We start from the raw sequence: 27862 nt of genomic DNA on the forward strand, positions 1-27862 counted from the left end.
GTCTTTGACAGGAAAAAAATGTTATAGACTGCCAAGAATGTGGAAATAAATTCACAGATGTATGCATCAGATCAATTATCTGCACAATTATATGTATCCCACCAGATAAGAAATATTTGCATTATAATGTATAGAGCAATATGTTTTTAAATTAAAGGCATAAACAACCCAAAAAATGTAGTAGGTAGGACTTCCAATTTCCTGTTTCGCACATTGCAAAGGTGTTCTCAGCTTTCTTTGCCAATTGCTAAGGAGCCTTTATAGGTAGCAAAGTTTATCTATACATGAGAAGAATAAATACTCTCTGGTGAATTGTAAGACTTTGGGAAAGCCTGCAGTTACTCTAAGACACTAACAGTTCAGTTCTGGAAAATTACAGCTTTCGGACAAGACCCAGGGGTTCTTTCTGGATGTCATCAATTAAATATAAATAACCTCTATCAAGAGATGATCCAGATATGCTTGTCAATAATTAATGTTTAATGACTTGATACTGACTTTCCCCCCGAAGACTATTTGATCAGTCGGTAACTTATAAGGATACAAAGGTCTAAGGACATCCATAAAAATTTTATTAACTTTAGATAATAAGACTTACCCAGAAATACAGTAATGCTTAAGAACAGTTCCAAGCAGACAGTACTGGTGATGTTCACTACAGCACAAATAATAAAAGCCCAGAGACAGATATTAGGGTTCAGTTTGAAGATCAGAAAAACAAAGCAGCCAATCCACTAGAAAGCTATTACCTCTATGAAATTTTCAGACTGAAAGAGAGCAAGTTCCTGGCTCATCCCACCTCTTATTCCTCTCTAGTGCTAGGATTAAAGACATACAACACCACTTCCTGGCCTCTATGACTAAGTAGTGTGGCTGCTGGGATTAAAGGTGTGTGCCACCACTGCCTGGCCTGTCTGGCTGACTGGTATGGCTGTTTTGCATTCTGATCTTTAGGCAAGCTTTGGTTATTAAAGTAAAAATGAAATATTACTACATTTCCCCTTTTTCTAAAATAAAAGACTATAAATAATATAAGAAAAATTGTAGACAGTATAATAACTATATACAATATATACAGGCAATAAATATATCAACAATTTGCACTTGACAAATTCAGAGAAAATACTCTATATGTATCCTATCTTGGTGAGTCCAAAGTCTTGTGCCTAATTTACTTTCTATCATAACTTGCTTTCTTCATCTGGTAAACAAAGAAAACTCTATCTAGTTTTCCATTCCCTCAGAAACCCAAGAAGGAAATAATATTAGCTGAATAAGCAGTAAATGCGAGCAAGCGACTTTCAAAAAATGTGAGAAATGACAGAAACAGCTGACTGCCTGGACAATCACCCAAAGTTCTTCTGCAACATTAGCGCATCCATCTTCATCTTACAGGCCTAGCATTTTGGACAGACCTTCCTTTCTGTGAAGCAGAATATTCTGAAGGGCTATCCCTCCTTGTCTTGAGAAAATTTGGCAGTCACTTATTTTTGTGTCCAGATTGTCCAATTAGGACAGCATACTGTCAGCAGTCAAGGCAAGGGCATTTTCTTGCCCGATGACTTACTTTTTCCACAAAGAAAGTAAACTCCATGTGAAGTTTTTGTGATGCCCGTTATCTTCTCTGAAGTAAATTGGTGCTGCCAGGAGCAGGCATGTCTCATTGTCATTTTAAAAAGGAACTGAATGTTATTAAACATCTTTTAAATTGATTTTTATATTAAAACATCTTAAATGTCATATTTTGTAGATCTCTGAAGTGTTCAAAGATAATCTGTCTATCTAAAATATATCCTTGCTTGACCTTGAAAACATAGCTAATGTGACTACAAGTTTGATTATAATAGGTGATTAACTACTAATCTGCATTTCCTTATTATTCTAAACAATTGATAATAATTTTCAAGGAAGAAATTTGCCTTACTTTGTTAGATGAGTTATATAGGTTCAATAATTTGAACACGAGTTGAAATGTATGTATAGTATGTTCTAACAAATTAATGTCAACTTTGTGTCAGTATGTAAAATTTGTATTCAATATACAAAATTCCACTCCAATGTAAAACATTTAAAACTAGTAGTGCTTTTAAAAAGGAGATTCAATAATCTAACATTTTATTTCATCATATCTATATCCTCCCTTTTTTCTTTTCAGAGTAGATTCAATAATCCACCCTTTTATCTTATTATATCTATATCCCCTTTTTTTCTTTTCAAAACAAGAACTCCATCTCTAACCTTCTTTGTTCAACTTTCCTCCTGACTGTACCAAATATCAATGTGTAAGCAAACCTCCTAAACAATAACAAATATCCATAACCCATTGAATGATCAAACACCACACACCCTACCTCTTGGGAATGCGAGTGCTGTATTCTGAAACGTATTTCCTGCTGTCTGGAGGTGACAGTATCTTTAGGGGTTTCTGAAAAGAAAAATTTGGGTTAATTGTCAAGTTTTGAGAGAAGTAGCTATATCATTTGTTGTCTAGTCTCTGCATACCGGGAACATGCAGGGCTTGAGTCCTGGCTAGAGTAGTCTGTTAGACAGGATCACCTCAGCTAGCCACCTCGAAATTGTTCTAAGAAGTTTGCAGTCCAGAAGCTGATCTTTAGGTGGTGTTTTTCAGCTCAGCGGTGTTATAGTAGTCCTGGAGGGATCGTCATTGTAAGACCCATCCTCCTATGGAGACTAAGGGTCACTGTTAGACATATTTATGGTTCACTGCTGAGAACTGTTAGAGACTCAAACCCAAAATCACATAAAGGAAGGTAGATGAAACCTTTTTCTAGAATTAGTTACTGTTCTATATGACCACTAACATCATGACAAAAAGGTTCATATATAAGATATATATTTCTTATATCTTAAGAAAAACTGTTAAGGAGTCAATATAAAACCAAAGGATTACAGGTTAGTATATGAAGTAATCCTTAAATATTTATTTTTCTTCTGTCCCATACCTGACATGAGACAGAGATTTTGGATTTCACTTTAATAAGCATGCTTGGGCTTAGAGAAAGAGAGAGCCACACTCCAACTCCAAAGTCAGCTTTGATTTTTAATTCGACTGAAACTATAAAAAGACCATTTGCATTAATATGTCTGAAGAGAACATCAGAAGCAAACATTTGGGAAGATTTATGAAATTTTATACTGTTGGAAATGTGATATACCAATAGGTCAATTTCCCTTGAAATAATTTTTTTGGAGAATTCCAAAGTCTGGTTGATTCTTCAATATACTGAGCATCTAGCTGCTCCTGTACCAGCTGTTCTAAAGCCTGCAGTTTTTCTATTGTTAAAGGCCATTGCTTAACCCATACAGGTTTGTCTGTCAGCCATTTTAAAGGTAGGGCTGTTGGTGCCTTTGAATTATCAGCAGCTGTTGTTCTTATACAACTTGATTGGTTGGTGACTGTTCTTTATAATATCTTGTAATATTTTTCCCAGAAACATACACTAATTTATGGTTTCTAAGATTGAGGGAATGTTAATCTGAGTATTCCATTGTTGTAATGAATCACATCCCCAAAAATTCATTGATATATTAGCCACAATTGATTTTCATATTCCTCTCTGTCCTTCTGACCATATACATTTGACCCATCTTGCACTTTTCTTTACCAGAGATAACGTTCCAGTCCCTAAAAACTGAATATTTTCATCATGAAGAGGTCAATTTGGATGCCAAGATGCTGACGAAATTATTGGTACATCTGCACCTGGGTCTACCAGACATTCACTGACGACATCAGTTATTCATATTTTTAATTTTGGTCTTTGTTCATTTTTAGAAGTTTGTCACAATACTCACATTACGGTTTCTCCTGAATGTTTTGCTCTCTCTTCTCTAGCTGCTCTATTATCAAGAGCAGTATGGTTTCTTACACTAGGCATTAGGTTTTTTAATTACTCTGGGAAGGAGTTTCTAATATGATGCCAGGAGATAATTGAATGAGATTTGGGATAGGGGCCTACAAGAAGCCCCTCACAGAGTTTCCTGATGACAAAGGATTACCTTGAATATTTCTCGTTGGCCTACATTAAACTATTATTTGTATTTGAATTTGGTATCATTCCACTTATAGATGAAGTCAATCTTGGAAAGAAATCAATAAGCTTTCTTTGGGCCCTGTATAACTTTAGTAAATGACTCAATTTTCTTTCCTAATTCGGTCCCAAGCATTCAAAGCTACTGCATGGCATAAATCAGGGTGTGGTCATCATATGCACCTTGACTTTCTATAGTAGCATATTATCCTTCTCCAGGACTTTGACCTTGGGAGATTTCTCTACCTCTAGCTTTACTCTGTTGTTCAAAAATCTTAACCTCTTCTCTGAACCAGGTACTCCGTTGTAATTGTGGACCACTGTCCAGCCTCTATGGCTAACTAGTGTGGCTACTAGGATTAAAGATGTGTGCCACTACTCCCTGGCCTGCATGGCTGACTAGTGTGGCTATTTTGCACCCTGCTCTTTAGGCAAGCTTTATTTATTGAAATAAAAATGAAATAAAGCTACAGTTTTCTGAACATGGTAGGGATGTGTTATCAACCAAAAGCAGAGACAAAAGTCCTAGGTTAACTTGCATTAAGCAAGAAGATAAGAAAATATACATATAAAAGAATGAGGTATTATTGTTAAGGTTTTGATACATCAACGTTTTAACCAGAACATCAAGGACAATAATAAAAAATAATTGTAAACCAAGTACAATGGTGTGTTTGTGTGATCTTAGCATTTAGTGGAACAAGGCCAGAAGATTTTTGTCTAACCTGGGCTGCAAAGTGAAACCTTGCTTCAAAGCTACTGCATGGCATAAATCAGGGTGTGGTCATCATAGTTTTTACTTTTTAAAAATTACTGTTCTGGGGAGTGTTTTGTTGATATACTTGTATCTGTTCCAATAGTTTTAGAGACCACATTTGTTAAAATCTTCATATATTCCTATATAGGCAGTACACATATGTCCATTTATACTATGCCCAGCTGTTTTAGTTATGTTTTCAACCATGTTGCAAAACACAAGAAACAAATAATGTAAGTGAGGCAGGATTTATTTGGACTCACAGTTTCAAAAGACTCAGTTCAAGGCCAGGGAGTGTGGTGGAAGAGAGTTGCTCATTTCATGTCTGCCAGGAAGCAGGGCAAGGGCTTATAGGAAGGGGACAGAACAAGATAGAGGCCTTAAGGTATGTTCTCCCCACCTGCTTACCTCAAACTCGGTCTCACCCCATCAATGGATTAATTCTTTAATTATTTCAGAGCCTTCATGACCTAGTCGCTCTAGAAACACCATCATAGATATTCAAAGATGTGCTTTACTAAATTCCTAGACTTTCTAGTCTGGTCAAGTTGAAAATCCAGGTTAATGATGGTTTGTTTGCTCTGGACCGTATCTGCCCATCATCTCAGGCACTTTGAACTTTTCACAAATCCCTACTTCCCTTTATTTGGAAGGTCTCACCTTCCCTGGTTCCTGCCCCCAGCCAACGTGATCAAGTTGCAGCTTCCTCCCATTCCTTTCACAGACACATTTTTGGTTTTTAACTGATGTATTCACCAAAAATATCAGTCTATGGCTCTGGAGTGAAGTTTTTATTATACACTGTGCCACAGGAATGAAAGATATGTCGAGTCAGACACATAGGAAAATAAAGATGATGCCCTCATTAAAGCCCCAACAGCTGGGATTTTGAGTGAAGGTGCTGACAATGGTAATTTATACTTACCCTCCCTCGTTCCTTATCTGCTCTGAAAAGTAGGGCTGGACCGAGTTACTGGAGCAAACCATTGGATTTGGGGGACTGGAGAAGCTCACAGAGGCTGATTTCTCCCAGTCTTTGATTTCAATTATTACTATTGACTGAAGAGTCTCAAAACCACAGGATCAACCTTAACCTTCCCTTCATGACTCCTACTGCAGAACCATAATTTCCTGATGCTGTTCCAACCAAGTCTCCAAATTCACCATAATTGAAACTGAACCTTCAGAGCTCTAAACTTTCAAAGATGGAAATAAAATGGGATGGTATGTCCACTCTTGGTGGTGTCATTCCCTGGCAGGGATCCTGGACTATGTGCTTAGACAAATGGTGCTGAGCACTAGCATGTATTTAACGGTGACTTCTGACTAAAGACGTGATGTGGTCAACTGCTTCAGGCTCTTCCTGCTTTGGCTCCCCTGCGATGGTGGGTACAACCAATCCTTCCTTCCTCAAGTCATTTTGGTCAGGGTATTTTGTCACTGCAACAATAAAGAAACTAAGACACTCTTCAATAAGGAAAGAAGCTTTTGCATAAACGGGGAGCTTCCCTAGTCTGTTCTATTGCCCAACAGCACAGAGCACAGTACTAGACACACAGCAGTCTTTAGCAAAAAGGAATTCAAATATCCTCTTCTCAAATTAAGGCTTGAACTCTTTTGTTTACAAACTCGACTTCTACATCTTGGACAAATGCAAGTTCATTTCTTTGGGCCCTTCCCCCACAATCCCGGTTGGGATTGTTTTCGCTCATTGAACTCTAGATTTCATGATTGATGACAAGTTGTATTAACCACTGGGCCCTCTGCTCAGTGCTCCTTTTTATTGATTTTATTGAGCTCTATATTTTTCTCTGCTCCTCTTCCCTCCTCTCCCCTCCCCTTTAACCCTCTCCCATGGTCGCCATGCTCCCAATTTACTCAGGAGATCTTATCTTTTTCTACATCCCATGTAGATTAGATCCATGTATGTCTCTCTTAGGGTCTTCAATGTTGTCTAGGTTCTCTGGGGTTGTGATTTGTAGGCTGGTTTTCTTTGCTCTATGTTTAAAAATCCCCTTATGAGTGAGTACATATGGTAATCGTCTTTCATGATGCCATTTTTTTTCTGCTGTGCAGTGCTCTTTTGTAGCTCATTTGAGAGCTGTCTGTTCAACTAATTTGTCCATTTTTACTAGATGATTTACTATTTTGTCATTCCCAGGCACCTATCTCCCAGTTGATCCTAGGTTCCATTCAGCTGACAGTTAGCACTGATCTCACAAGGCTGCAAAGCAGCACATTGTGAGATCATTGGAGCACAATGGAAGATGGAATCAGAAGAGGAGCTGTCTCAGATGTGGTCTGGAGCCTATAGTATTTGAATAGGCAGTCACAGGGAAGACATGGTCACTGAAGACTGCACTCTTTGGGAAAAAAATTCCTCTCTGGTCTCAAGTAACCAAAATACCAAGTTGAAAGTCATAAGTCCCTTTATGGGAATCAAGTAGCTCCAGTGAATTTTATATATATATATATATATATATATATATATATATATATATATATATATATATATATTTCAAGAATAGTCTTCCTGGGGGCTGGAGAGATGGCTCAGCGGTTAAGAGCATTGCCTGCTCTTCCAATGGTCCTGAGTTCAATTCCCAGCAACCACATGATGGCCCACAACCATCTATAATGAGGTCTGGTGCCCTCTTCTGGCTTGCAGGCATACATGGAGACAGAATATTGTATACATAATAAATAAATATTAAAAAATAAACATTTTAAAAAGAAGAAGAACCTAAAAAAGAAAAAAAAAAGAATAGTCTTCCTATCAGCTCCATGACACACATAGGGTTAAACAACAGTCTTAGATAGTTGTATGGGTCTTGGACAGGCTTGCCAGCACTGAAAAGAAGAAAAGAAAGGAAAGGAGGAAGAAAAGTATAAAGAACGAGGAAGGAGTGGCTGAGAGGACAATTTGAGCAGCATGTTAGAAAGCAGACCGTACCTCCACCCTCACCTGGAGAAAACTGTCCAACAGGTTGACACCCACTCCACCTTCTCCCAAACATTTGAGATAAGGACAAAGATTGGAAAATGTGCCCTACCTAGAGAAAGGACAGATCTTCCAGATATGAGCTCTTTTCTTCCTGGGCAGACGATGGCAACCTGCTCACTGTCCATCTCTCCCCACTCCATGGCCTTACAGCAGTTGTGTTTATGTTCATGGCCCACTCAGACCTATTTCTTCCGAAGCCTGTAGGCTTATGTTAATTTTTGAGATTATTCTTTCCTCTGTCCAATTTATTTTATGAGCTGAGTTGTTCACTTCCCCTGGTTTTGTTTGTAGCTTCTCTTTCCCAATGTTTTCCAATGCTTACTCACTTCTCTATCCTAGCAATGGATAACTGACAGCCTTCAGAGGCCAGTGCAGCTACTCAGGGAGGAAAGCGGGGCTTTTCGCAGTCTGCTTCCCTTAATCTCCCTCCCTCTCCCCGTTTTATGGCCCCTTCCCTATTTTAGAAATCCCTTAAACAAAGTGAATTTTTAAAAAAAAATAAAAGGAAAGAAAGAAAGGAGGTAAAAATGATGAAAACCAGTATCTCATGCATTTGTAAGGTCACCAGTAACTGTAGATTGTTATTGTTGCTGTCCTTAAAAAATAGAAAGAGAGTGTTGATTAAAACAATATTTTTCTATTTAATGAGACTCCCAACTGTCTTCCACCCCATTGAAAGTGAGTTTTGACACTGTGTACTCCTTTTCCTCACATGTAATCAGATCAGTATTTCCCCCATCTACTGGAATGTTACCCATGCTTCACACACTCAGATTTTTCTTCCAAAAGCCTTTCCCTCACTGTCTTGGTTCTCGTCAATCTTCTGGTTCTTATGTGAGTCTAGTGAGCTCCCTGGGATTCCATTTTGTTTTCATTTTTGAGACAGAATCTCCTGTATGTCTAGTGTCGTTGAACTGTATAGATATAGCAAAGGATGTCCTTGAACTTCTGATGCTCCTGCCTCCATCTCCAAGGTGCTAAGATTACAGGTATTCACAACATTGTCCAGTTTCTATGGTCCTCGTAACCGAAACAAAGACTTTGTGCATGCTGGACAAACTAACTCAACTAACTCAACTGTGATGCCAGACCTTCTTGCTTTCTTTATTGGCCTGAAAACAAAGTCCCCAAAGATTTATTTTCAAATTGGAAGACTGCTCTAATTCATTTATCAGAGTGTATGTACTTCTCCAGGTGTGCTCCATAATGCATGATGAACTTTGGCTTATAGATACCATTTCCACCAAACATCGCATTCTAGACATAAGAGTTTTATCAAATGTCCCCTTGTCTTTAGCAATGCTGCCCCAAGCATGGAATTACTCATTTACAATATTACTTCTCCCTAACAATATCTAATTCTTTCTACCTTCCTGGACTTAGAAGAAATTGAATTAGTCCTCTAAAGTACTGTATGCATACAAAGTCAATACCATTTGTAAGAGTCTTTTCTTTTGCCATTATGGCTTTATTTAGTTGCATGGTCTTCAAAATGATTGTTTGTCTTTGGTCTTTCAAGTCATTATTTAAGCAGTCTCAACAGCTCAATTAAAGCTAAACATGTAACACCGTAAACCGTTAGGACTTTATGATCTGTGCGACTCAGCCAGAAGGCCACAAACATCATCTCCTTCTTTGTTTTCCTTGTTCTTTTATATAGAACTGGAAATATCATGATAGCCTAATTTTAGGAGCTGACTTTGACAATTTCACTACCTGGGTTGAATTTTGTCTCTACTACTAAAAACTACATAATCTTAGGTGTGTCCATCAGTCTCTCACAGCTTATTTGCATGGGAAGAATACCTACCAACTAAGTGTTGTGAATAATACATAAGTAAATGCAAGTAAAGAGTTTTGGAAAGTGCCAAACAGCAACCCACAAACATTACCCGTTTGGGTAAGAAGTCACAAGAGACTAGAAATTTCAGTTTCGGAATTACCAATTGAAGCTCCTTGTGTTCCTAACAATAACCCTGCCTCTCTGTGGTTCTCATTTCTTGCATGTAGGTACCCACTCTGATGATGGACACCCAGTTCTCTGAGTTCACACCAGACATCACTCCCATCATGTTGGCCGCCCACACCAACAACTATGAAATCATCAAATTGCTTGTCCAAAAGAGGGTCACTATTCCACGGCCCCACCAAATCCGCTGCAACTGTGTAGAATGTGTGTCCAGCTCAGAGGTAGACAGCCTGCGCCATTCAAGGTCCCGACTGAACATCTACAAGGCTCTGGCAAGCCCCTCACTGATTGCCTTATCAAGCGAGGACCCCATCCTCACTGCCTTCCGGCTGGGCTGGGAACTCAAGGAGCTAAGCAAGGTGGAAAATGAGTTCAAGGCTGAGTATGAGGAGCTCTCCCAGCAATGCAAGCTCTTTGCCAAGGACCTGCTAGACCAAGCCCGGAGCTCCCGGGAACTAGAGATCATCCTCAACCATCGAGATGACCACAGTGAAGAACTTGACCCACAGAAGTACCATGATCTGGCCAAGCTAAAGGTGGCAATCAAATATCACCAGAAAGAGGTAAGCTGAGATCATCTTTGGTTCCTGGAAGCTTAAAGCTTTCAGTGTCCACAGGATCAAAGCAACACTCAGCAATTTTCTACCACTGAAGACTTCATCCGTGTGTGCGTGGCTAGGGATTCCAATTAGACCCATTGGTCTGTGAAACAGACAGCTTCTGTGTAGTTTCTTTTTGACCAAAAAAGTAGTCACCTGATTCTTTGAAAGGAAGGCATTTTATCATTCAACCAATGTTTGTCAAGGACTGTTTTCTGGGTATAGAATACTGAGGAGAGGAGAAACAGCAATCCTCCTGGTTTGAAGATGTTTTAAAAGTTTAACTTTAGTGTATTTGGGGACAAAATTTATAAAGATAATGATCTTCATAATTTATATTATAATATGAATATACTTGATCACTGATTATTTTACAGTTAAAAGCTTTCTTTATGTAAGATATGAAACAATATAGCTAGTTTCTGGTTTGAATGTAAGTAAAATAAAATCTAATTTTATCTTCACAAGATTATCTGCACAAAGTGAATTTAGCATATTTATGATAAAAAAATTCCCTTAAATTTCTTGGAAATGGGGCCAGAAAAATGGCTCCATTGTTTAGAGCACTTGTTGCTCTTACAGAGGACCCAGATTTAGTTCTCAGTGCCTCTTGATGGCTCCCAACCATCTATAGTTCCAGTTCCAGGAGATCCAGTGATCTCTTCTGAGATCTGGGGACACCAAGCACACATGTGGTACACATTCATACATACAGGCAAAGCACACATACACATAAATCATTCAAACCCTTTTAAAACTTTTCTTTAAATGTATGTAGTTTTTGTGTCTTAATAAACTGAAGAGAATGACATATTAATTTTTTATTTATTATTCTTATATCCATTTTTCTCTTAGTTTTGTTGCTCTTGTTGTTGTTGGTAGTGGTGGTGGTAGTGTGGTGTGTATGTATGTGTGTGTGCATGTGTGTGTGTGCGCGCATGCACATCTGAGAATTCACTTGCGGTGTTTAGGACAGGATCTCATGAAGGAAGCTTCTTGGACACATGATCTTTTTCCCAAAGGACTGAGTTTACAGACATGTTCCACTAGTTTCAGTAGCTGCTTACGGGATGGCGGGGAGTTGTTTCATTTTGGGTTTTGGTTTCTCCAGATACGGTTTCTCTGTGTAGCCTTGACTTGGCCTGGAACTCACTCAGTAGACCAGGCTAGCCTTGAACTCATAGCCATCCTCCTGCCCTGCCTCTTGAGTCCTGGGATTAAAGGCATGTACCACAACTTCTCAACCTAGCCCTTATATTTTTTTCTACTTTTGTCCCTTGTGTTTTGTCTTTTCCCCTTCTACACACTAATTATTATTATTATTATATATTAGTATTATTAAGTGTGCACATAACTTAGTGTGTGTGTATCCAGCTGTGATATATGATGCATACACATGTGTGTACAGGCGTAGTTACTCATTCACATGCCCAGGGGTTAGAGAAGGACTATGGGTGTCCTACTGCACCACTGTCTGCTTTTTCTTTTGAGACAGGGTCTCCCATTGAACTTCAAACGAGGCGGGTGGCCAAGAAACTCCAATAATCATTCTACCTGTCATACCCCACCATCTACACATGGCGCTTTAGTTACAGCATGCACAACCATACCCAGTGCTTTACATGGGTTTGTGGGATTTGCACTCTCAGGTCCTCACATTTACACAGCAAGTGCTCCTACATCCGGAGCCATCTCCCCAGCCTAATTATTAGTTTAAGTGGATCCTATCCTGTGATGTAATGCAACAAATTCAATCAAGAGTCACATATTCAGGGTCCATAAACAATTTGGAGACATTTTAAAAAGATATCTTTCTTAATGACCTTAAGACCCCAAAGAAGGCTGGTAAAAGACTGAGCAAAAATCTCACAGGACAAAGGTATTCAAAGAGTAACAACTTCTACATGAGAATGGGAGAATATTAAAAAAAGGAAAAACTGTTTCACAGTAAATCAGGCATGGTGGTGCATGCCTGTAACTGCAGTTTCAATCTTCTCTTGGTATATCCACATTTCTCCTTTTAGGGAATGTTCAGTAGGTGACTCGGTGTTTAAGTATGGACCTCTGTATTTTGTTTATTTTATTTGATATTGGATCATAGAAGATTATCTTAAATATGAGAGCAGATTCTGAACTTGAAGTTTTGTTAAAATTAAAATTGCTAAAGCATATGGGACATATAGAGCTAATGCATTTTGCATTATCAAATAGCTGTGAGCCTATGAGAAACAGAGACAGAGTGTTATGACTTAAAGGTGATATGTTCCCGTACAGGATCATGTTTTGAGTGTTTTCTCCCCAGCTCATGATATTATTTGAAAGGTTGTAGAGCCTTTAGGCAACAGGGCTTTTGTAGTAGGTCTCTAGGAGCAGGCCTTATGAGGTTATACTTACCACTCAATCTGCCCATCTCATTGCTTCCTGGTCCCTGGGCAACTGAGCACCCAACACCATAGACACAGCTGCTCTCATCATCATGTCTTCCTTATTCTGGTTAACTGCAACCCTCTAAAACCATGGACTATGAGCCAATATAAACCTTTTGTCCCTTAAGATGTTTCTGTCATGTATTTGGAAACAGCAAAGAGAAAAGAAACTGGCATAGTATTGCCCTCAGAAACAAAATCTTAGCCTAAAATGGAAGCTAATTCATTATTCCCTAAAGGGCTTTTTCACTGCAGTCTTCTCATAATTATTCCTACTATGATTCAAAATAGGATCTTCAAAAGAATTTAATTTGGTGAAAAAGTATGCTCCAAAGAATTAAACAAAAGCCAATTCTGAATTAGAATTTTTACATTAAACAGTAGAATGAGGAAGCATTTGTCTCTTAGTAACAGGTGCAAACTGTTGGACTGTCTTTACATGTCAATTTAATCTTCAGGTGTTTTTATATTGACATTTGTTGGTATGGAATGACTTCGGAAATGTCACAATTTCACATATTCTAGTCCATTGACAGATACACCAAAGCCTTTAAAAACCGTGTTATTTCATTTGTTTCTTTTAACCATTAAAAGTAAGCAGAAACGTGTAATCTTCATTTTACAAAAGATGAAGCACCATGTTCATTTACTTCTTAGAGATCATCTGACAAGTCAGAAGTAGACAGTCAGGCTCATGGTACAACATTCTTATTCGTTATATTCCATGCCCTTCTGTTAAACAGAGTCTTTTCATGGCAGTGTGGTAGCCTAGAAATTTACTACTAGGTAATTTAAGGTGACTACAAGTCCTTTGGTTTTTCAATCAAAGTTTATTAGTTAAAATCTCTTAAGAACAATCATTAGATTTGGAAAATTAGTCAGTAAAGATCATAAGAAATTATAACATAATAACTTGAACAAATCATTACATATAAGGATGCAGATATGTAGTTTATAGAATATATGCAGGTATATAGCTTTCCTCGTTTAGCTAAAGCATTAAGATTTATACTTTCTACTTCAGTGCCATCTACCAGCCTCTCTCTCTTGATTTAAACACCTCTAAATTTGTCTCAAAATATATAGCCTTGCGCCCTCTCCATTTCTCTATGCAATACAAAATCTGATTTTGGCATTAACCTAAAGAAGATCCAAAACAAGGCTACCTGAATAATGCACCAGCCACTCACCTCACACCCCTGGAAAAGACTCAACATCTCAACCAGATACGTCTTATAAGCATATAATTAATATTTCTTTTTTTAGTTTAACTTTCTACTTAATCTATATCAACTACCATCTCACTACTTCTAGCAATATCTTAGGTACAGACTAACTCACTTAGGAAGTAACCCCATCTCAAACAATTGTGTAACTCTTAGCAATTTAAAATGTTCTCTCTACTGAAAATACCTTCCCCACTAGCTCTTGTTCTTTAGTGTGCTCTTAGCACTAAACTTTCTCCTTATCACCGTTACCTCTGCTTCTAACCCTGTTCCATATAGCAACCATACTTAATACAACAATCTATTTCTTGAAGTAGAATTACAGTGTAGCAGTTCGTAAATGCATATGATTATACAATCAAAACAGATAGTGAAATTGCAGTTAGTTCTTAGGTGCCATTACACTCCCATCTCTCCAGGTGTTACAAGTAACTAAGAGGCTAAGCAGATCCACTTATTATGAGCTTGCACCATCTCCTTGTTCTGACGTCTAAGAATTGCAGTGTCCGTTATGGTTCTGTCTTGTTTAAGGTGTTGTTTTATTGCAAAGTCTAGAGTAGACTTACAGGCTTCTCTTGTTAGGGCCTGCTTCAGTTAATTTTATGCTCTCTAAAATACTGCCAGTTTTAACAAAGTCTTATTAATCAGTTGTGGAATGGTTGTAAAGCCTATATTCTAGAGTTCTACTTGGATTGCTGTCTACCCTTTAGTGTGCCTATCATGTTTGAGCAGCATCAAGTTCGCTCTCTCTCACCAAATAGAATTAATAGTTGACTAGTGGCCTCTCTCTAGATGTTTCCTAAATTTGTCCAGTTATTTATGATTTGAGTTTTATTTCGACAGAAAATTATACCCCATATCCTACAGTTAGAATTTCCCTCACAGTAATATATATTTCCCCTAGTTGTTTCAAAACCCTTACTTAAAGTGTAGGCTATGTTTTCTAACTGTCCTACAGTTCTTTGATTGTTATCATTATTGATAAATATTCTTATTGAATATGAAAAGAATCTTAACTGTTTCACTAATTATAATTATTGCTACTCATTAACATTTCCAACTGGCATGGAAAAATAAACTATTTCTTCTTTCTTTCTCCAATCTGCTTAGGTTTATTTTAAGTGCATCACCCATTTGCTTCTTTGGCTGTACCTATGTGCCTAGAATCATTTTCTATTGGGAAAATAAGATTAGGTTTGCTTATAAAAGGTTATTATAGCAATAGTCTTACTATAATATGTAACTAACCTCAGCATTTGCATTTTACTATAATTTTCATTTATTTTGTTTGTACTTTTGTCATGTATCTGTCATATTAGTTAGTTCAGCCTGCATTATCATCTATATTAAATGCCATATTAATTTTTTAACAATGACATGCTTTAAGACTCTACATAAATTGGTAAGAAGACCGTACTATCTGTCCATGGAGGTGAAAGAATTGCATGCACATTTATTTAGTTGATCTCTGTTTCAGGATGAGGGTTCTTCAGCTATCATATTTCACCTTTCTGACATGTGCAAGATTATTGTGCCTCAATACAAATATTACTAGGTTAAGGTTTAGCCATCCTACTTTCTGTCCATATGTCTTAAACTCAGTTATACACAAGAAGGTTTGCCTTTCCCTTGTAGACCACAACCTCCAGGCTGATGACATAAGCGTTTGACTTGCTGTTGATAAAGTCATTGTCAGGCCTTGTCTTGCCTTTCTAGAACTTCTTTCTTTGGTCTTTGGTACAAGCTTCACTTTCCATCAGAGAAAAGGATTGTAAAAAAAAAAAAGCTGCAGCATGCATCAGCATTTGTGGAAGCAGTCGTTCACTGGAATATCTTGGCCCCAGAATTCACAAAGGTTTGGTCCAAGTAGATCTGAAAAACCTTTCTATATCTAAAAAAATGTTTCTACAATTACTTCCCTTAACTCTGCCATAGAAACCTCTCTTTTTAACATGCAATGTCACAACATTGTGCTGTCCATGTGAAAATATTCACTGTAATATGGGCCTGATTGCCCTTAGAATTTCCATGAATCCCAGAATAGTAACAGTCAGAATCTCTATGTGGTAAAGTTCATCAGTTCTTCACTCTGTTCTTTGGTAGATTCTGTCCCTTGCTATTATTCGGTCATATGAAGAATCCTAATAATGCAAGGAAAGGAAGAACTACATAACTAAAGTCAGTCTTTTGAATTAAAACTTAGAAAAAAAATAGTTTTGCCAAAATGAAATCAAAGCTTCCCTATTCTACATGGTTTTAATAATGAAAACATGCATACCTAGAAGAAAAACACTTAGTGCTAACGCTTAGAAAGCAGAACATATTTGAAAGAGAAAAATGATTTTAATATGTTGGATCTTATTCGCTTTCTGTATCATCCTTTATTGCAGGGAGTATATCCTCATAGATGTCAGTCATATCTATCATAGTTTCATCCATATCAAGGATTAGGTCTTCATCTTCTTTTACGGAAAGTAATGACTCTAAGTCAGAAAGATCAGCAAGATCCGGTAGAGAATCTTCATCAGGAGGAGGTGCAACTGCAGCCGCTGCTTCTGCTGTATCATTCTGCTGTGCCGAAGGAGCTTGTTCCTGGGTGACAAACTGCAGCAGCTCCTCAGCTATTCTTATTAGCTGGGCTACGCAATCAATAAGTCCGGCAACCAGTGCAGGGATCGACACAGATTCCATGGCTCAACCCTCTTCTCAAGAGATAAAGTATTACTGAAAGCAAATGAGTTCTTGATTAAGAGTGGATCTTGTGGAGCCTATTAATGACCCTTCTGTTGGCCTGGAGAAGAAATGAGGCAGTTGGTGTGATTATGATGGTGATAATCAAGTATAGAATGACTATAGTAGAACTACAGAACTTTTTGTCGAGGTTGGTTAATCTCTCACAAAATGTCTGAACTAGTAGTGGATTACTATTGTAATCACCACCTGATTGTCACATCCAAGACAACACAGAAAATCAGATCTAATAATGAAAAAAGACAAGTACAAAGATCAGCATCCTTGACCTTTTATCCATACTTCAGGTTATAGATACAAGATACAGCTACACAAGAATTGTCCATAGAGTTAAAGGAGATCTCTAGCTATTGTTCTTCTTTTTGAACACCTAATGAGGATCTATTGCCTCCCATCTCCTTTGAATTTCTCATGATATTTATTTTTGCTCAGGGATTTCAGAATAAAATGAACATAGGTGGTTTTCATATCTCTCCTGAACATCTCCACTGAGAAAAGACACCCCATCACTCAGCCTTTTACTGTGTATGTTAGCATCTTTGCCTCATTGCCGTTTATATCTGAACTGTTAAATGCTTTGATGTTTTTAGTTATTAATTCATTAAAGTTTTCAATTGTCCTGCATCCTGGGGACAGATATTACTTGCAATAAATTGCAAATCTCTTCATTTGTTCTTATTAGTTAGGCTATGCAATCAATAAGTCTATTAACTATTAGAGGAACTGACACTGATTCCATATCTCGGTAGTCCTCTCAATAGATAAAACATTACTAAAAAGCTATAGCAAATGGTGTTTTGATGATAATGAATCCTGTAGAGCTGACAATGGTTACTCCATTCATTTAGATGAGAAACGGGGATTTTAATTTGATTATGATGGTGACGAATTGTGGCATGAGGCCAATGGTGCTATAGAACTTGTTGATGATATTTGGGGATTGTGTCAATTGCCAAAGATTAAATACCTGTAGAATATTGACAGAGTAAGATACTAATCCTAAATATGAAATAAGTGTACTACTAATAGAAATAAGTATTAATATAAAATATTATATTTAGTGAAAATTAGAGATAAAAGAGTATATATTGTCCATTATTCACATAGAATGCTAAAAAATCTATGGTGCAAAAAAAGAATAACTGTATCTAGGGAAATGAGAAGTAATTAAGAGAATCATAAGTGAACTATCTAGAGTGGTATTAATAGTTTTACAGAGTTTTAGCTTATATAATAATATGAAATTGCTGGATCTCATTGTTTACTATTGTGCTTTTCACTGTATATCACCCCTCTGAAAGTAACCAAACATAATCAATCCCCTACCTGCAAAGCATATGTTAGATGAGATGGCATACCCATAATATTGTAATAAATTCTCAAAGTTGTGGAAGGCCTATAACATATAAAGCACCAGGAAACCTAATTTTACCTTTTAGTGTCTAATAGTTACAATAAAATAACTATATGAAGTTATGATTGGGAAAATTGACAATCATAGGTTTTAATTGTGTTATTTATAGTCAGTCACATGGTGCAGCTCGGAAATTACTTCCAAAGATCTATGTCAAAGGGAACACATTTGCGTATGTATACTAACATGTTTGCTTTAATGGGTCCATAGCTGACATCTCATTCTCCTAACAGGAATAGAATGAGAACGTTCCTTACGGTTGTTATCCCTTGAAACTGGCTAAATTCTGAATTGAATGTGTCTAACACAAACTGATGGAGAGACGTGGATCCGTCCCCTATGGGGTCCATGTCATTATCAATTGTTTCATGGCGATTCAGAGATGTGCCCATTCAATCCTCCCCCTCTGATGTGCTGAATTTATTTAAACTGTGGAAAGTTACTCACCTCTAATAGAACCAAGATGGACCAAAGGCTTACAGCTGTGCCTAGAAAATGGTTGCTGGAGTTCTGCTTTCAAATAGATTGCAGATGCTCCTGTAACAACCAAAAAAATAAATAAAATAAAATAACACATACACACAGATAAAAGAAAAACAAAGATCAATTCCCAAATCAGTAGATCTAAGGTTATCAGAAAGGGCTGGAAGCAAAAAAAATGCAGAGACCTTCTTAATGTGATCTGATGGTAGTGGCATTTTTTGTGGTATTTGCTAATTCTGGGCACAGGTGGAAGATAAAGTTAGTCCAAAGGTAGAAGGTCTCTACCAGGGAGTGAGAAATGCCAGCAAAACTGTTGGCAATTGCAGGAGATCAGCATAATGAACTGAATGGAATTTTGAGGGCTGCAAGGCTAGTTTTTTGAGGTATGCAGGGGTAGTTTTTCTTACCTGAAATTAACTGAGTTCTAGGCTGGTCCCTGGGTAGGAAGCTCTCACGATGAGGATGGGTATTACCACAAAAAGACTGCTGGTCTCCTCTTCAAAAAGGCACCTAGATTTTGAAGTTGGAGGGACATAGAAGAGGGCAATGGATCAATAAGACCAATACTACTCTTGAAGGACACTTTGGCAAAACTCTTCTAAAACATATAAGCATATATAAAGAGCCATGCCTCATAAGGGAGGATTTATACTATCAGATATCAAGCCTGAGGCACAGAGAGACAAACATTTCACATTCTCTCTCATATGTGGAAGTTACAATTTGTCCATTTGAAGGCAGAATACTGATTACTAGAAACTGGTAAGGTCTACAGGAAAGGAGGATAAAGAAAGGTTAGATAATGGGTACAAAAACAAGTTAAATATAATGATTATATTCTGTATTTCCATGACACAGTAGGTTCACAATAACAAACTATACTTTCTGAGTAACTAGAGAAAGGACCTCAAAGATGCCAATCATAAATAAAGGACATGTTAATTACCCTGATTCTATTAGTGCATGTTGTATGCACACACAGAAACACTATGCATATACCGTGAATTTATGCAATATTGCACATTAACATAAGCGAACATTTTAAAGTAACAAGGCTAAATGTATAGCTACAGTCATTAAGGCCACATAGTACTGGTATACAGGTAGACAGACCAATGGAATCATGACCATGCTCATACATCAAATACTAATTTGAAATGGATGGTAGACTTAAATCTGAAATATAAAACAAGTATGTCACTCAGACCATAAGAGAAAACCTTCATGATCTTAGGAAAGCAAAGATTTGCCACATACCTTCAAAATTAGCTAATTATTCTTTTCCTTAAAATAAGAGCTTTTATCTATCAAAAGATACCTTAAGATGGTAAAATGGTCAATAATAAAGTAGGAAAATATTCAGAAAATATTCTCAATAGAAGGTTTATACCTACTTACTCTGTGCACATATTTTGAACCCCTACAAATCAATAAGAACAAGACAATGCAAATGTCAAGGCAAGAAAAAGAAATTAACTACTATTTCATAGAATAGACTATCTACATGAACTACAAATACACAATTATTTGTCACTATTACTCATAAAAGAAATGCAAATTCAATCCACAATGATATATATCAGACCCCACCAGAAGTGGGACATTTGAAAGGACTGATAATAAGAAACAGAACAACGGAGCTACTGGAACTCACATACATTGCAGGCAAAAGAGCTGGCTTGTACAACTACTTTTGAAAACTGCTGGACAGCATCTACTAAAGCTAAGTCTACTTCTACCGCATGAACCTGTAGTTTTACTGCTAAGTACATATCCAAATTAGAGTGTGAACATCTACCAGAGTACATGTAAAAGAAACCAGAAGTATAAAAATATATTATATGTCAATCACCTCATGCCATTTAGATGAAATTTAGGACAAAGATGAGTGTTTCCAGTGTTGTTTGACCAGCCTGTCATTAATACTAAAGAAATGAAGCATAATATTTGGAGAGGGCTCTCTTTGTCTGGTGTAGATACTTCATGTCAATGGAAAGGCAGGAGGTCCTGATTGCCAGTTTTTAATTGATGCAATGTGACATAATCTGCCTCTCATAAGTAGCTGAGAGAGCTAGAATAAAAGTGATGCTAACTCATAACTTGAATCTTTCTGTCTTACTTTTTGTCAGCATGACTAGTGAAAAGCCACCATCTTCTTCTGAGTTCGTAGCCTGTTATTTGACACTAGTTCCAACTGGAAATCTGGCAATAAGCATCTAGCGGTGGGACAGAAAAGGAGCAAAAGAATCCAAATCCACTGGGCCAGTGTTTATAGTCGATAAGCTTCCCTGCATCAGGCAAGGTAAATTACTTTATATCCAAGGGGAACCGCGGTAGTTTTAGGGCAGTGATTAAAATGTGCCTTTGCTGAGTACAGGTTCCAGTTCCGTATTCGCAAGTAGGATTTTTTTTTTGTGCTCCCTTCTGCAGCATTGCAGTGCCATTTGGACACAAGCATTTAATTTCAATGCCTAAACAAACAACACTTCTGTTAATGGTTCCTCAGCTGGTGTTGGGATTACACCTCCCTGCCCTCCATGCTGGGAGCTTTATCTGAAGACCGTGCAGGTTTTGTGCAATACAAACTGCACTCGGTGGGGAAACAAGGAAAGTAAATAAATAATCTCCAAAGTGGGTGGGAAAGGATAAGAGGCTTTTGAATGTGGTAAAAGAAGCAGTCGAGAGAGTAAACACATTCAAAATACATTGTATGAGATTCTCAAAGAATTACTAAGAAAATATTATTTTTAAAAGCCACTTCTAGACGTATATAACTTCTCTTTGCTCTCTTCACCTCCAGGGAAACATCAGGAAGACCTATCCCATAATTTTTATATACTAGGAGGATCTCTGGGGAGATACAGTAAAAATAATCAACAGGATTTATCCCTACACCTGCTTTTTACACTTTTTTTGTTTATTCTTTGTGTCTTTCACATCATGCCTCCCAATCCCACAGAGCTTTCCCCCCACCAAAAAAAAATTAAATTAAATTAAATTTAAGAGAAAAGGTGGGAGAAAGAAGGGGAAAATATCGTCATGGAAGTTCCAGTGTGACACACAATGAGTCATGTGGTAAACCTCTTTGTCCATACATTTTTACGTGTGGGTGTTCATCACAAAGACTCATTGGTCTGGTTCAAGGCCCCTGGTCTCTGCTACATAATTGATCGATGCTGGGCCCTCACTGGAACTCTTCCTGGACATCCCGTTACTGCCCTCTGCCACTTACACCTATTTTTGAAAGTTAGAAATTTACAAAAACTACATGCAATAAGGCATACACCTGTTACAGGGTCCGACATTTGAAATGTCCATGCACCATCTTTAATTTATTAAGAATAAGGGAAAGCGGTGTGTAGCTGAAGGGCTAAACACGGCCCCTGTTTGAAAAATATATAAAAAATTCAAAACAGAAACTAAAATAAGGGAGAGCAGAATGCCCTTGTAGTTAATTTAAAGCAAGTTCTTTTTACTTTCTTTCCTCCTCTTTTTGATTTGTTCATTGCTGAAAGACTTACTTACCCTTCAGAAAAATAACTTGAAAATGTCTTAGTTCTTTTCATAGACAGACACATAGCTTTTCAAAACGCTATCTATCCATGGGGTCAGCCACCTTATCTTGACTTAGGGGGACATAAACAGGCTTGTCTCTGAAGCTTAGCTGCTATAAGAGTACTCCAGAGAGCCCAGAAAAAAAAAAGATGTAATACTTCCAGAAAGAGCTTGGATCCTCAAATAGTACTAAGTGCAGAAGAAAAGGCTGAAAATGAGGGTGATAACAGAAACGAGGGATAAAACAGAGCTGAGGGGGATAGGAAAAAGAGGTTCAGTTTCATGAGAGGGAAAAAGAAAAGTTGGAGGGGTTTGATGGGAAAAAATAGTCTCTTTAGGAGAGACAACAAAATGATGGTAGTGACTAAAAGGGTTGTATATTATGACAAGTAGACTAATATTTTCATCCTAACTTTACTAAGTGGAACATTCCTAAGCTACATTTGCCTTAATTTCCTTATCTGTAGAATAAGAATAGCAGGAAGATTGCATGAGTTATTTCATGAATGTGTTTAGAATGGTTCCCAGTTTATAGTATGTGTTGTATAAATTCTGGCTGTACAGTCTTGCTAGGGGAATTCCTGGATCCAGGAAGGAATGCATGGTGAATCCTGGTCATTACTAGTGACTTCTGGAAGGTGAGAGAGAAGATGGCTGCAGGTCCTGCAAAAACTGGAAGGAAGTAGTAGTGACATAGTTCATCACATAACTCAAACGAACTTTCCGTCATGACTTTGAGAAAGATGCAAAGGCGAATACATTCTCTAGATATTGAACACTTCTTATCATATGTCCACCACGAATTCACCAAAACTAGAACAGACTTTCAAATCTTCCTATATGACTCATTTACATAACAAGTGTGGTACGGTAGAATTATCTGTATTCTGTCAATCATATTTTAATAAAACGCTGATTGGCCAGGCAGGCAGTACAGGCAGGAAAGCCAGACAGGAAGTAGAGGTGGAGTAAAGAGACAGGAGTATTCTGGGGAAACAGGAAGCTCCCTCCGCCACTCCTGCGCAGACCACCGAAGAGACAGGATGTAACCTGCCCAGCTGAGAAATGTACTGAGCCCTGTGGCTAACGTAGATAAGGATAATGGGGTAACAAAAGTTGTAAGAGCTAATAAGTAGCCTGACCTAATGGGCCAATCAGTTTGTAACCTAATGTAGACTCCATGTGATTTTACTTTGTGGCTTGCCGGCTGTGGGGTACTGGGCGGGACAGATACCCCAACAAGCCGGCCCTTATTCTACACAAGTGGAAAAAACACAATGCCTCTCACCCTTACCATCCCGGCCTGGGTTTTGTTCTAAGTTTCAAGTGCAAGACTGAGCCCTGGAGTTCTGGCCTCCTCACTCTTTCTGCAAATGTCAGTTGGCCAAAAGAGGGCACACTCATCCATTTTCCTAATAGGAGTGATCAGAGATAATACAGTCCTCTTCTGTGCCTGAAAATGTACTTACGCCATCTGACCAAGAATGCACTTTTCTGGTTTTAGTGACTTCAAAATATGATTCCATAACTCCATTCAGTAACTTATCCCAGGGTTTTACAGGTTCTTCCTTCTGGAACCATATCCTCAAGCACATTCCCATATATTAAACTACAATAGTCCTATCTGACAAAGATTTTTATGGCACAGCTGAGCACGTGGAAACAGAAACATATTTCACATCACATCTCATTGGGTCTTTACCTAGCTGTGGGGTCGATAGGGTAGCATGGGGGCTATATCTCCACTATGTATCTAAGAAAATCAGAAACCTTAAAAGTCAAACGATGCAAGTGCATAGCTGGAAAGTGTTATAACTAGAACCTGATTTGCTGCTCTTCCCATAGATCCCAATAATATACTGCAAAGTCCCTAATCCTTGAAGAAAAGTCTTCCAAATTCCTTGTTAGAACAGATACATATGCCACATATGCCATTACCCAATGCTTTAAAAATCTAATAATGTATTTTGCTAATATATGAGAATCAAACCAGAAAATCATCTATAGATCCTAGGGAACTGCCAAGTGACCGTCAGAGACTAGGATTCCCATCGTCATTCCCTTCAAGAAAGAAAATATGATTTGAGTATCCAGTGAAATGAATCAACTGTTTCTCCCAAGCCACTCTGCCTTTCTCTTAGATGATACATTACACCAAACAGTTCTCTACGGGAACACAATAACACAAACGAGAAAATTACAGTACAAGTAAGCAACTGTGACCTAAAGTAAATCCCCACGGCTGCTTCCACTGGGCCACTAATTGCTTATGTTGAAAGCTTTTTCCTGTCGCCACTGCCACACAAGAAGAGTGGAAACTCTCTTTTTAAATGCACCACTAAAGGGAAAACTGGTATTTGCTTGGCAGGAGGAGAACAGGATACTTCATGCTTGGCATACTGCTACCATTGGCATTGGATGAGAAGCTGCTGCGTTCTGCAGGGGTGGCAACTATTTTGTCCTCAGGATAGCATAGTGGAAGATACAGCTATATTTATGCGCAGGCTTTTTAATAGAAATGCCTGTCGCCCCTGGTAAGCTCACATGAGGTGACAGAAATGGCACAGCCAAGAAAAGGCAAGCCAAGTCTCTAATGCCTTCTGGTAGCTAAATACACAATTTCAAAGAAGGCCTGGATCTTTTTCTTGGGTACCAGAACATTACTATACAGGAAGGTATACAGTAACTGTCCCAAAAATTACTGAGGTAGGCCAGATTTGTCTTCTATGTCCCTTCTCAAACCACAGAAATTAAATGGCTGGAAGTTAAATCTACTGCCATGTCATCTCTGATAGCCACAGTGAAACAGAAACGGTTCGTTTGTAAACCTTACACTGAGGGTAGAAGTGTCGATATAAATATAAACTGATAAATGTTTGATAGAAGCCTATCATCGAGATACAAGCATCATTGAACCATGAAGGCATGACTACCACAGCCACACAGATATGTACAGAAGTATTAGAGACTGGGGAAGAAGGAAGGGCGGAGAAAAGAAACATTGTTTTAAGGAAGATAGACATCGGAGACAGAGAAACTTAGGTTCAAACCTATGTGTTTCTTTACCTTAACCATTCAATTCAGCTTACCATGACTCTCAGTCCTTATGAGAAACAAATATGATGATAATACCTTAGGAAATTATATCCTTTGTAACTTAGACAATTTTTAATTGTTGGAAGACACCCTAACAATTTAGGTAAAGCATGAAAGTGTGTGATCTGTTCAGGCATAGCCTTAAGCATTATCTCCCTGACATTCATTGAGGCACGAATTCACTTCCTTTAAACTTGTGTTTTGTCTTCTATATGCTGAGGGTGGTGAGGGCACCTGTCTCAAGGAATGGTATGGTCATCAAGTGAGATAATACCGAAAGGTCTTTTGTAAGTCATGGAGTTCAAGGCAGAACAAAACAAAAACAAAAACAAAACAAAACGAAAAAAAACCTCGACTGGAGTAACCAATCAATCTGGTTTTCCAGGGATTACAGCTTTTACAGGACTCAGAATTTTTGACATTTAATGAAGAAAACCTCGAGCAGCCTGGAATAATTAGAACGACTTAGTTATCACAAGACCTTACCTTAACTGAGCCCATGATTGCGCTGTACTGGTCTTCAGCAGGCATAGGTTCTAGTTTAACCTTACCTTGTCCCCGAGTAGACTTTTACTCTTCTTGGACTCTTGCTAGGCCTTAACTAGCCTCCAATTAGAATTTAACTAAGACTAGTTTTTTGGGGGGAGGGAAGAAAAAGAAAAAGTCCACTATGCCAGCTCAAACTTCCTGTATCTGAAATTAGATTCTGAATAGGCCTTCTCTCTCTGGTTTGTGTCCTGGCAAGATGTTAAGAATACTGTGAATAGATGTTAACCAGGCATGGCCTGTGACTAGGTTAACTGGGTTCTATTAGGACTTACCCAGGCTTAGGCTTAGCTACATCTTAACTTCACTAGGCCTGAAAGGGAACTCCCACAGAGGAACAGGTAGCCATAGCTGTAACGGGCCTTGAGCGGGACAACCTGTGAGGAATAATACAGAAACTGACTATAGAAAAGCCCTTTGTGTGAAGAAGCCATGACCTCAAAATGGGTTGATCTGGCATGGGCATAAGAACCCTGTATGAATGCTATGGTTGGTTATTATACCAGTCAGTGTGATGGTATAGGTTAACAAAGTTCAGACTCTAAGCCCTTGGGCCCCCACATGGCCCTTGGACCGATCTGTAATCAGACAAAGATAAACAAGACAAAGCCAACTAATTCTGGCCCGACACGCCCCTTCTCAAAATGCTGGCTAAACTAAATGCCAGCCTTGAGCTGTGTTACCTAACTGGGCCTTTTCTAGGCCAGGACTTCTGTGTATGATTGTGTACAGGCCAGACTACCTATACTGGAGTAGGAATGACTTACTAAACTCCGCCTAACAACACAACTGGGACAGTTCAACTGAACTACCTGTTCAGGTCAGAGGAGAAGCCCAGTATGCAGAAAACGAAAAGGGCTCAGGCAGTGAATGGCTCAGGAGGCAGAGGCCGGTGAGTCTCAGAATTTGAAGCCAGCCTGATCTGCGGAAAGAGTTCCAGGGCAACCAGGACTACATAGAGAAACCCTGTCTCAAAAAACTTAGATAGATAGATAGATAGATAGATAGATAGATAGATAGATAGATAGATAGATAGATAGAGAAAAGGGCTGTGCCAGACTAGTTAATCAAGCAGGAGCTCCTAAATACACATGCTTTCTGACCCCTAGGATATTTGCATTCGCTATGCATGAGACAGTAGCAGACTGTCTTGGTCCCTGGTTTAGATGTGTTCCCAGGAAGTAAGGATCAGCAATGCATACATCCCTTAGTTTCAAACAGTGAGAGAGCTCTAATACTTTTATGTGTCCTGCTGGGAATGGCTCTGCCAGGGTCCGTGACCACTGGGTGCTGCTACAATAGGTTATCAAAAAATACAACATAGCCAGCTTTCTACTCAGATCGAAAAAGGCTTACCTATTGTTCAGGAAATCATAGTCAACTATTCAAAATCAGAGAGATTCGCTGACAGCAATGACCCTCCCAAACTGTAGAGGATTAGAGTTGATTACCACAGAAAAGGGAGGCATATGCATGATTATAAATGAGGACCACGGTTTTTATGCTAGTAAGTCAGGAATTGTATGAGAAAATGCCAAAAAGTTATTAGAAAGGACTAAGGCTAGAGGTACAAATGAGAGAAAATGAAGTACGGTATGGACAACACGGTGACCCTGGCCGGCTCCTCTAATAGTGCCTCTAACAATAATAATAATGTTAGGACTTCTATTAAGACCCTGCACCTTGAACACCCTGTCCAGCCAGATTCATCAGAACTAGAATGAAAGCAATACAAGCTACAAATGATACACCATAAGTACCAACCCATTTCTTCAAGATAGACTCCTAAGACATTACAAAGGTGAGGAGGAGGAAATGAAGTAGAATCAGGCAGGAAAGACCAATTATCGGATTTACTTAAAGCACTATTTGTACTGCTCCTTTCCAAGCATGATTTCACCTGCTACCTAGAACAGAGTGACCTGAAGAAATCGCTCAAACAATGAGTTGTTGCCCTTAACAACCTGACCACCCGAGCTTACAC

The 27862-nt window shown here is 38.3% G+C and overlaps 2 protein-coding genes across 2 annotated transcripts in view; one reads left to right on the forward strand and one right to left on the reverse strand.

Moving 5' to 3' along the window:
* The window catches only part of Trpc5 (transient receptor potential cation channel subfamily C member 5), a 277718-nt gene that overhangs the window by 155678 nt on the left and 94178 nt on the right, over positions 1-27862 (forward strand). Inside the window, exon 3 of the mRNA XM_048441898.3 lies at positions 9824-10345. Coding sequence (XP_048297855.1) covers positions 9824-10345 — 522 coding nt within the window. The remainder of the gene's footprint in view (positions 1-9823; positions 10346-27862) is intronic.
* On the reverse strand, positions 13655-16779 carry Trpc5os (TRPC5 opposite strand). The gene has a single exon (XM_048441912.3). It carries the CDS (start codon positions 16722-16724, stop codon positions 16392-16394), a length of 333 nt encoding a protein of 110 aa, XP_048297869.2. The 5' UTR covers positions 16725-16779; the 3' UTR covers positions 13655-16391.

Source organism: Myodes glareolus, chromosome X (assembly GCF_982192425.1).
Source record: "Myodes glareolus chromosome X, mMyoGla1.1, whole genome shotgun sequence".
In the NCBI taxonomy this organism is placed as follows: Eukaryota; Metazoa; Chordata; class Mammalia; order Rodentia; family Cricetidae; genus Myodes; species Myodes glareolus.